Source organism: Chinchilla lanigera, unplaced genomic scaffold (genome assembly GCF_000276665.1).
Source record: "Chinchilla lanigera isolate Chin_1 unplaced genomic scaffold, ChiLan1.0 scaffold00034, whole genome shotgun sequence".
NCBI classification, from domain to species: Eukaryota; Metazoa; Chordata; class Mammalia; order Rodentia; family Chinchillidae; genus Chinchilla; species Chinchilla lanigera.
The window spans coordinates 3,763,184-3,775,367 of NW_004955435.1; the positions used below are offsets into that span (position 1 = coordinate 3,763,184).

Genomic DNA, 12,184 nt, shown 5'->3' on the forward strand with positions numbered 1-12,184 from the left:
ATATATATTTGAGTTAAATGCAATCATTCTAAAGTACTGCATCTGGCATGGTAATTTTCAGCTCCACATTGCAGCTTAACACAAATCATGAAGCCTCACATTGATTTGCAAGGTGTTTCTGATTGACTGATTTATTGTTAGTAACGCTTTAAATCCCACATTTCCCCACCTCAGAAGTTGTTTGCATTTCTTGCTCTCTGCTTTTTTTGCTCCTGCTTCTCTTTCACCCGATTTCCACCTCTTGACCGGCCCAAATCGCACCTGTCTTTAAGACCTGTGAGTTAATCTGGATGTGAACTTGGCCGCGTGAGGGAGGCCTAGGTGAGCAGGGAAGCACACATCTGCCTGTGTCTGAACGCACCGTGGGGAGCGACCTCGAGGGACACACTTGGTCCTTCATGCCTTTCTCTCAGACCCTCCCCATGCTCTCTCCTTCCTGGATGCCAGGACGTGAGCAGTGTTGCTCTGCCATGTTCTTCCGCCATGAAAATGGACGGAAACGAGCCGAAATAAACTCTTCTCCTAGGTCGTCAGTGTCAGGTATTTGTCCCAGCAATGAGAAAGCTGAGCAAGACTCACAACAGGCGTCACTGACTTCCGAACCACTCGCCCCATGGTCATCACCAACACCCTGACAATCGTTTCCACCCAGCTCATTATTGCACACCATGCTCTCGAGTAAGCACTAGACTACGGCCCGTGATATTTCTAAGGATGCATGAAAATGTCCTAAATATTTTAAACTCAGAAAGATTTCAGGCTGAAGAAAATATTTAACATACAATTTAAAAAATTTATTTTTATAGCCATATTATAAAATATAATTTTAAAGTTTTTCACGGTACAGAGACCCAGGTAGGGACAGCACTAGGGCCTAAAAAAGTCGTGATGCAATGCTAACAATCTTACACTGCACCGTGGGACAAGCCTTCTTTTCCTACCTAGAATGCACAAGCTGCTGCCCGCAGTGTCCGTCTGCAGTTCATTAACGCTGTACTGAACAAACCCCAGGCATGTAAATGGGATTCTGTGATATATTTTTCAGCATTTCAAAGATCTTAATGGTATATTTACACACGTTAAGTCCACACGGTGCTCTTTGCACCCGGACTAGCGATCACCAGCTGGCAGTGCTAGCTCTCAGACTTCCCAGAGGCTCTGGCACACTGGTGGAGATGCAGGGATCTCTTTAATGTGACTGGAGAAACAAGTACTATTGTAAGGCCCCATGTCAGCCCCAGAATATCCAAATATCAGTATCACTTATGGAAACCAGGTAAATTTAAAGATGGGGAGTGTCCACCTATCCTTGTTTACTTACCTATCTATTATCATTCCAGTGATATTAGTATTTTATTTGTACAATTTCAAAATGGTGCATAGTATAGTTTCACTATTATACACCATTGTTTACCATCTGGGCCTAAAGTTGGCATGAAAAAACAATTCACTAGAAATAAGAGTTTCAAGTGGAGTTCATAAAAGTGTGCAGGGAGAGAGAAACACAATGAGTGTCAAGGGTTCCACAACAGTAAATGTCCTAGCTCCAGTGGGTATTTCACAGACAGCCTTTGGGCCGTCTCTCACCCCCACTAGAACCTTAGCTGAAGGCCAGCAGAAGAATCAGTCAAATAATAATGGCAGTACTAGTACAGCACTGACACTATGGGTGCAGGCTCATAAACATTTTGGTATCTTACCTAGCAAACAGGACGCTTCGTCCAGTTGTCTCGTTTGAAGTTTAGAGCACAGACACATTAGAAGACGGCTGCCTGGTGGCAGGTAGGTCTCACGCGTAAGTGAAGACACACACAGGAAGGCAGCCCAGAGCTCTGCTTTCCCCTACCACAGCCCTTGTCTTCCAAATGCAGTTTCCAGCTGGTCTCCGAAAATCAGCTGCCGCAGGTGAACCGGCACACGTTCCCCAGGTTCCTGTGCCCCACCCTGGGGGCCGTCGGTGCCTCTATCCAGTGCGGCAGGAAGCCACAGAAGGGGAGGGAGCAAACTAACACCAGCGGGCTGTGCTTACTCAGTCTGTCTTGGCCGCCTATGAGCAGTGGTTGCTACACACGGGGCCCTTGAGTTCACTGGCAATGTGACCGTGTGCGCCTTATTTCACTGGCAGTAAAACGTGGCTGTGTGGGTAGGGTTATGGAGAACGACATCTGAGCTTCCCACTAACGTTCTTGGGAAACACTGTGGTAACTTGTTGGATGCCCGAAAATTCCTCTTGCTCTAATATAGTTACTTCTTCACAATCTGACTTGGGGGCACGGCCCATCCACTGGTGCTGTCCTTTCCTCGACCCTCAACAGTCTGAGCAGACCTTGGGGTATACTGGAAAGACAGACTACAGGGTGGTGGTGTCCAGAGAGCTGAAGAACCCGACCCTCCAGACACCCTTTGGGGAGGCCGCACCAGGACACGCTTGGGGAGGCAGACCTGAGGAGAGGCTCCCCCGAAAGACAGAGGCACAGCTACTCGCACTGCCCCTGCTGCAGTTGACCCCAGGTACCTGGGCAGCCGAATGCAGAGCAAGGTAGAAGCCCAGGACCGACCAGCAGGAAAACTGCAAGTCAACGCCCCCAGTCCTGAGGAGATAGAGAGTTGTCCTGAGGTTTGGGGCAGTTTGTAATGAAGCAATATATAACGGAAACTGAGGCCAGCAAATGTAGCTGACTTGCCCTTTTTCTCTTTTAATTTAAAAAGGAAGGTAAGGTCACAGTTGGAAGTGACCTAAAGAGATGGTTTTAGGCCCTTGTGTTTCAATGATCTATGGGGTTAACTGGAAAGTTACCAAAGATGATTTCTCATTCTCAACTTGGAGGTTTGTTTCCTTTGAACACAGTTAATTTCGCAGGGGAAGAAATACCAAAAAGCTAACTTTAAGTATTATTCTAATGTGAAATTTAACACTGAATTATAAATTTGATAGTTGAAGGTTAAATGACCTTCAGAATTTTTTTCCCCTAAAAAAACAACAGCATTTTCAAAGATAGACACGGGGAATTTTATTTTCCTGAAAGTTTTTAGTAAAGCAAAACAGAGCTGTATTATCAAATTGTGACCAACACCTTGAGTGAGGTCACATGCTTAAGGACAGCTCAAATTCCTTAATTTTATTTACTAATTCACATTGGAAGCATCAAATATTCCTCAATTTTATTCAAATATTTCATAATGTGGTTTATTTATTTTTGTTTATGAGTTTACATATGTTTATGAAATAGTAAATAATTTCTAAATATAGTCATAAGACCATTTCCACAGGGAATATTGACCACACAACTGTTTTCTCCTATTTTCTTACGTATCAAAATTCTGGTAAACATGAGTTTAAAACACCAAAATTTTCTATTATAAAGTCTTCCCAGGGTGGCTGTGGTAAATAGGGAAGAAACATATTTGTATTTAAATTCAAATATAATGGCAAAGGCTGACTGTAAAGCTTGCATTTGCAGTAGGAGTTATATTCAGAGTTGCCATAGCAGCCACCCACATTCACACACGAAGGGGTGGTGGGGAAGAGAAAAGCGGAGAGCAGAGCACAGAGTCTATTGTTAAAAAGACAGAAGCACCCATCAATGTAATTACAAGCAGGGATCCTCGCTTTTATTCTGAGCCACCTTTAAGGACAGACGATTTCCCAGTGTCGCTGTGTTTATTAAATGATTGTTCTTTGAGCTCATCTACCATCTGCACCCTGCATATTAAACTCTACTGAATGCTGAAACTATGCAGGAGGATGTGGGAATTCAGGTGACAGGGCACACATTAGAGCCAGCAGGACTTAGGGTTATGCAACCTGGAACACTCAGAATCACGGTAGCGAGCATAAAGCCTGGCTTATGGATCTGAGCAAGTAACTTCACTTTTTGAGTGTTCTTTTCTATAAAATGGGTCTAATAAACACATATATGTCAGAAAATGGGTCTAATAAACACATATATGTTACAAGGATTAAATAAAATAGCACAAATAATCAATAAATTAAAAATCTGTAAGAATTAGTAAAACTAAAGCAATTCATACCTAGTACATAATAAGTGCTCAATAAATATCTGCTCTAGGGGCTGGGGATTTAGCTCAGCGGCAAAGCGCCTGCCTGGCAAGCGCAAGGTCATGAGTTCGGTTCCTGGTACCGGAGAAAAACCAAAATAAATAAATAAATAAATAAATATCTGCTCTAATAATTATGATTAATTAATTAGTATTATTAATACCTCCAAGTCTTTAGTACAGACTAGAACAGCATAGTTTATAATACTACGGGCTGCTAAAATAAATACAAGCCCTTGGTCTGTAGACCAGGGGGAAGATATTAATATTCTTCCAGTAACTGAGCAGGTAATACCTTCTCCCATAGCAATGTCTTTGAAACACTATTTTGGGGCCAGGGATTTAGCTCAGTGGTGCGGCATCTGCCTGAAACACTATTTTGGCGGACTAAAAAGGCCAAGCATTTCATTATAGTTACACGTTTCCCACCTCTGGAGAATGCTAGTTACACAGCCAAATCTAACATCCATCTTGCTAAAATATTCATGCAACAGTAGTTGGGGTCAGGGAGCACCCTGGAATTTGTTTTCCATCACGGGCTTCAACACATGTCTATGTGCAGACAGATTTGCAACTCACCCACAGAGTGAACGTCAGGTTTTGAAGTAATGACAATAAATGCAAAGAATTTGGTGACTTCTCACTCATTTTAAATCTTTATTTTTAAGGTGAGTACTTTGTGTTCAGCAGAGGTGGAACACGTAGTCAAGACAGATAGTGAACAGGAAGGAATATGCATGGGTTAGCATATTTCATATCAGGCCCAGAGGTTCCTAATACTGTGCAGGAGAAAGCAAAGCTGATGAGCTAAAGAAATCAGGAGAAAGAAGAGGCATGGAGTGGGCAGGCAGAGAGAGAGGGCAGGAGGCACTGTAGGAGACACACTCTACAAAGTCAGCGGCAGTGCAAGAGAAAGCGGACAGGATGACACTGAATGCTTAACTCCATGCAACTTCCTTGATGGGATAGTTTTTGAGTCCAGGCAGTGAGAGGTAAAAGTAATTTGGCTTCAAAATTTTTAAATGTTAAGTGCACACGCTATGGCTTCTAAAATTATCTGGCCAGTGTAACGGCGGTGTGCCATGGTGTATTCCCCTTCTAAACTGTCCTTCCATTCAGCAATCTTTATTTCCATTCCTAGGAAGCAGGGTCACAGGGTACTGTTGTAGATTCTCTCTGCTCTCAGGGAGCCTGACATGACTGCATGAGAAACGTTTCCGTCATCAAGTAGCTTTTTGAAAATAAAAAAATCCTGAATTTTTCCAAGTCATTAGAAATAAGTTGGGCTTCAAATTGGGACCGAGGCTTTACAAATCCCATGCTAATAACCTGAAATCAGAAGGAAGTAGACATTGGTTCCACTGGAAAGGAGAACCCCAAAGGCATTTAAGTTCTCTAAAGTTCCTCTTGGAGAACACTTGGAGTTCAACTCACCCCGGTGATGGCGGGAAAGGTTGATAACAGGGCACTGGGGTCAAGAGCCAGCCACCAAGCCTGTTGTTTTTTTCATTCTTTCCTACACCAATAATGCACTCAGCAGTGACCACTTACTCCCACTTAAAGGTCTTAAGACAGCTGCACTTGGGGCCCTGCTCTCACCCCTAAAATGATAGCAAGTGATCCATAATAAAGCTAAAATACAGGTTCTGAGGGTATTTTGGTTACTGTGAGAAAATACTAAAACACTGAGATATTAGGATGACGCGATTACCAATAATAAAAGCGCTTTCTATAAACAGTGTCTTCTCTTGACCCCCATGAGGGACTATGAGCACTTGAGTAGGCAGCCGGGAGCCCAGACAGTTCTCCTAATTGCACTATTACCACAATTACCAGTTCGTGGTGAGTGCTACAGAGCAAATATGTTTCCATTAAGTCCTACTTAATAGAAAGACAAACAATATTCATGATAGAAATACAAACGGCTATACCTTTAATGTAACCAGCTCCCCACACATGATCTCAGGAGGGTCAGTGACTTAATTTCATTCACAGTACCAACAGCAACTCTTAGCAATAAATCAAAAGGCCAATAGAAAGCTACTACTAGTGTCCGAGTGACTTTCGTTATGGCAAGGAAAGTCTCTCTGGCTTGGAAGAACGACCAGAAACACAAGCTCAGGTGAACGTGCGCTCCTTACTTACTGTCAGATACATGGCTGCATACACACTGAGGGCCGCTTCTTTGGACGGGAAGGTTTTCCTCGCCCTCATGATCAGATCTGGATTTCCCGTGCAAGCCTCCTCCCCACTGATGAACTGCGTGTACTGCTGACACCCAAGCGCTGTGTAGTTGGGCTTACACAGGGCGAGGAAGTGTGGAGCCAGATTTCCTGTAACGACTTGTCCTGCATTTACAAAGATATCTGTAGCGAACAGTCCAAACGTATAAATTCCTGAGGAAGAAAACAAAGAGTCTTAGCTCTGTTCTTCTTTGTATATCAGCTCACAATAAGTCAAAACAAAAATATTTAAGACACTATAACATAGTCTATACATACATACACTTGGTTCATTTTACTTCTCTCCTTTCCAGTTTCTCCCTTGCCTTTCTAGAGTAGTGGAAGTGTTAAATTATTTAACGCATTGAGCTCTCTACCACAGGCCACATTTCTATGCATGGCAAGTTTATAAGACATAAGATAAAATAAGAAAATATATGCTAAGACTATGTCTGGGTAATGCCATGTTTAAACAGAGACCTGTATCCCCTGAGAGGGTATCATCTATCATGTTTCACTAATGTTAGCAATATTGATTGTTTCTGTGTTTTTGAAAATATTTTTTCTCACTAACCATAAAGCAAAGCAGTTTTCTCTCTCTGATTATGCCTCTTCAGCCCATTCAGATTGGTATTATCTCTGCTGGAGGTTCCAATTAGCAGTAAAATCCAATGCCATCCATTTTCATGTAAGTATAGAGGAAAATCTTAAGTAAAGCAAACTTTTTTCAAATTAAACTCTACACTGCCTTCAGAAACATATTTTTAAAATGCACAGAACAACAACAACAAAAAAAAAATAAAAAGCACAGAACAGCTGGTAATTTAGTTCTCTCTCTTTTATAGATTGGTTATTTATTAAATGTGGGTCAATTTAGTGGACAATAAAGCAATTAATATTATAAATTTAAATATCTTTATGCTATTAAAATTTATTCACCTGACCTACCTGTAGGTATACAATTAAATACACAATTTTTTTTCTCCTTTTGTAAGAATGTTGTACATTTAGATGAATACCAAAACTGTGTTCTAATTGTGAATCACTGGTCACTGTTATCAAAACTTAGGCAAAAAATAAATTCTTTGCTATCAATTTCAATAAATGTACAATCTTCAAGGATGTGGTCTTGATGTAAAGAAATCCATACTTTATAATTTTAGAAAATAAAATCCATCAGAACCTTGTAACATTATACCAAAACCATACTTCCTGGATTCAATGGTTCATTTAAGTTATATAATTTCACTATAAAACTAGATTTTCTTCTTAGTCACATAGTTTTTGATTGTTTTCTACCTTTCATCATTATTATCTATTATATGGAAAATCACCTTGAAAGTTGCACAGGATACAATGATTTTCCAACATTAGAGGCATGGTTCTTTAGTTTTTGGTTTTGGGGGGGCAGGTTTGTTTTGTTTTTTTTTTTCCAGTACCAGGAATCGAACTCACGACCTTGTGCTTGCCAGGCAGGCGCTGTGCCGCTGAGCTAAATCCCCAGCCCCAAAGGCATGGTTCTTAAAATTTCCAAATATTATGCACTATGCAAACACAAAAGATTTATGCACAGAAACTTGCATATAATATCCAAATATCAATGAAAGAAAGATATTAGTTCTTTTATCTTAAAATTTTAATCAAAAACAGTAACAATACCTTTTTTTTACTCTCATCAGCAGTCCATGACTCATATACAAAATAAAGGTTATTGAAAGCAGAAGTTTGGGAAAAGTAGACAATTAAAGAGAACTGAGCTCAGTAAGATGTTACTGTCTACAGTCCCCTCTTCTAAACCCCAGGACCAAGCACAGGAATCTAAATTACAAGTTTTCTTCATCTATATTCCTTAAAAATCTAGGGTAACATATATTCATTTTATGTAACTCAACTATTCTTATCTAGCACAACAAGTATTTGATCCAAATACAGAAATGTCTCTTGATCCTTGTTAAATTCCCAAATGTGTTTTAGAATTACAATGTCAGTGCATCAGATCCAAGGTCAATCATGCAGTAAACAACACAAATAATTATTCAAGTGGGACCCCATGAGTGATCTGATCTGCTGACCTCAAGAATAGTCACTGCACAGAGGGAGGTCTTCTTCTGTAGCAATGTTTAAATTATAAGCTTCCATTTTAATGGGACAAACTAGAAACATCCAAATCGTGAAAAAGGAACAAGAAAGAAATCAAGTTTTCCTAAATGTTTTATAAAATCATATAAGTAATTAATAGGCAAAGACTTAAAAACACAGCTTACTTGGTGCCACACATTATTTAGAAATGTGTGTGTAAGGGCAGGAAAATATTTTACTTTTAAGTAGACAGAAAATAATTTGCTTAACAGTATTTAGGAAAGCATTAACTCATAAAATGCTTTTAGCTTTGTATGTCTGGGTTATTCCTCATTTGGTTATTTTACATGACTCTCATACAAAGAAAAATTAATCAAGAAAAAAATACTGATGCATTTTTAAAAAATAACTTTATAAGGTTGCATATAAAAGTTATTCCTCAACAAGATAAAGGAGGGTTTTGAAGATACATAACTTGATGGCAATAAAAGGAACACTTGATGGATAGGAAGGCCTTTTTTCTCTAGAGAGGTCTATAGGCCTAAAGGTATCTGATTAGTATTTACTGAGTTTATCTATCTATTAGGTCATTCGTGCATAATTTTCAATGTTCTCTTCTTGATCCCCTCAACAGAGGAAATATATTGAATGGCTACAGTAACTCTCATGGACCTCATAATATTGATTACAATTTATTTTAGAAGTTAATATATAAATATGAATTATTACTTTTGTTTTTTACAGTACTAGCTTTCAGACCCAGGACTGCTTTATCACTGAGCTCTATTCACAGTCTTTTTAATTTTCTGTTTAAAGATATACTCACCTTCATCTGCTAAAACTGAGACAGCAATTTATATTCAATTTTGTTGTTTTACTTAAGTAAGTGGTTTTGACCAAATTTCTACTGAACTTAAATAATGTTCAGTAATTTGTCAATGTACATGTTTATTGATGGTAATGCCTGAAACTGAAAATTAAAGCACCAACGAATCTAACTTCTAAGAAAACCACCAATATTTTTATTTATGTAAAAATAGTTCAGAAGTAAAGCACAGAGTACTACTTATTAAATACAGCATTTAATAAGTAGCAATTCTCAAGTTTTTTCTGAAATTTTATAAACATAATAAGTAATTTATGTTAATTATACAATTATTAGTTTCTTAAAGAACATTAAATATTCACGTATTTGAGGTCATTTTCTTCCTTAATGTGGAAATGACTCCTGAAGTGGAATATTGCAATGTGATAAAGTGGTATGTTTCATTTTTAAAATGAAATTGAAATATTTCACAGAAATTACAACCAATATTCGCATAGAGTGAAAATATTGTTTCAGCGTGAATAAAAACATTTCAAGGAACACATACCAAGAAATCGGACAGTTCGGCGCACCAGTGGGTTTATATAGCAACAGTCTCCAGTTAAAATAGTTTTTTCCTGATTTTCAAAATCTCTTGTGGCAAGTTGTAGGCAAAACACAGCTGTTTCTCCAACTATTATCTTGTAAAGAAAGAAAGATTAAAGAACATTAGAATATAATCAGTATAAGAACTTATTTTTGAAAAAATACAAAAAAAAAAAACTCCTTCAAATAATAATCTTGATGTAAAACTGAGTCACACCGGCTAACCAGACTCTTCTCATATTTAGTCATATGTACATATGTATGTGTATAACCACATTTTTCTCAACCCAAGGAAGTACTAAAATGATAGATTATGAACAAAAGTAGAGTAGAACACTTTTGTTTTCTAAAAGACTACATTAAAAATGGAATACACAAAGGAACCAGAGGGAAGCACTCAGTTATTTTTGATGTATAGCTGTTTCATTTTTTAAATGACTATATTGTATTTAAATTAAACTTACTTCAATTTGAATCTTCTATAGAATTTGAAACATTCTCTGAGAATATTTTTGAAAAAATCTAGTATAGGCATACTAATTTAAAATCATAGTAATAATTCTATCAGCAAAAACATATTTGCTCTTGATATTATCCTATTCTGAACTATTATGAAGAATTCAATTGTAATCATTTATACATTCTTTAGACTTTAAAATATGTGTCTTATATTCATCTACATAGAAGCTGTGTGAAGCAGGGAATATTCTCATACTTTTTTTGGAAAAGAAGAATGAAGACTTGGGACTCAAAGGAACTGCCCAAGAGCTAGTAAGGAGAACCAGGTTCTGGTACAGATGAATTGCTTTACTTGTGACTAAAAAAACTATGTTCTGTTTGTGTTTGATCCATTTGCAGTTGTTTTCACACATGCTTCTCAAAATCACCAGCACAGCATTAGCACAAACATTATTACTGCGTTTTACAATGAGATCAAAATTTAAGGAAGTTGGGTATCAGTTCTCCTTAGGCCAGTCAGAGCCAACCAGCAATTTCTGACTGAACTTTTGTCTTCTGGCTCTACTTAATACCATGGACAATGGCTGAGGGACTGATAAGGGAGCAAAACTATAGCAAAGCAATAGTATGTCTGCTCACCTGTTACGCTTAGATTCATTCTTAGTACTGTATGTCTTTTATCGTGTCTTGTCAAGGTTAATTAGCATGCTGTTTTGGGAGTCCCTGCTATTCCCAGGCGCTGAGGTTTGCGTGTTTCCAGAGTCCGTTTGTTGAAAACCCCAATACGATGGGTTAACGGTGTCCTTGTCTCTTTTATTTATTTATTTATTTTTCTCTTTTGGTTTTTCTCCGGTACCGGGAACCGAACTCACGACCTTGCGCTTGCCAGGCAGGCGCTTTTGCCACTGAGCTAAATCCCCAGCCCCTAACAGTGTTTGGAGGTAGGTCCTTCAGAAGGTAGTTAGGATTCAAAGAGGTCATGAGCTTGGGGCTCCCCTTATGGCTTCACTGTCTTTGTAAGAAAGAAACCCCCTGGCTTCATAGGAAGAGGAGCCTGGGAGGGCATGCGCGCCGTCTCTCATGTGAGGCCCTCTGCCAGCCTACAAGGCAGCAATACGGTCGTCAGCACACGCTGAGCTCGTACAGCACTGTCATAAAGCTTCTGAGGTTCTTAGCTTCCAGAACTGTGAGCTAAACAAGTTCCTATTCTTTATAAAGTACCTCTCTCCAGTATTTTTCTTTTATAGCAACAGAAAAGAGACTAATGACCAGGGCAGTGTTTTTGGAGTATCCATGAAAAGTACGATCAGAAGAAATGCAAAGTAGTTAAGTGGCATAGAGGGGGATCAGGGCAGATTAGGTTTTCAATCTGCTTCTCCCTTGAGGTGAACAACAGCCTATGGGGCATCAAGTGATTTTCACCCTGCTGTTCAGTTCCTCTTCCTCTTTTCTCACTGTACCTCCACTGTATTTCCCTGAAGCTCAAGCTTAGAAGGTAAATCACAAAATGTTGAGCTGAAGTATATTTTACAAGTCTAGTCTTGCCTCTCTGGCATTCTGGTGTGAATCTGGAAAGGAACAGGACTTTAGATTCCTCCTGCATTTTAACTTTGCCTTTGATGAAGGAGAGCAGGTGTGTTCTGTAATAGTTCAACCAGCTAAAGAAGATACAAGAACGATTTAGCATGGGTGCATCAGCTGTCACCAGGGCCTCAGGAGAAACCAATACACAGACAATCTGTGTTTGACGCTTTCTTAGTTCCCTTATTGAATAACTCTTCCACGTGCTATCTCCTCTTTGCTGCGTGTCAAAATATATTATCTCTATGATTTAAAAAATTTTTTTCAATTTTAACTTTTTCTAGGTCTGTTTTGCTGTGGGATGTTCCAAATTCCAACGATCTGCCATGCACTCCACTTCAAGATTAACCAGGTCCCCAGCGATGGCTTCTTT

General features: G+C 39.0%; 1 protein-coding gene across 1 annotated transcript in view; it reads right to left on the reverse strand.

Annotated features, from left to right (window-relative positions):
• Positions 1-12,184, reverse strand: part of LOC102020949 (lipid phosphate phosphatase-related protein type 5) — a gene marked incomplete in the record, with an annotated part of 118,316 nt that overhangs the window by 62,967 nt on the left and 43,165 nt on the right. Inside the window, 2 exon segments of the mRNA XM_013516396.1 lie at positions 6,205-6,455; positions 9,734-9,866. Coding sequence (XP_013371850.1) covers positions 6,205-6,455; positions 9,734-9,866 — 384 coding nt within the window.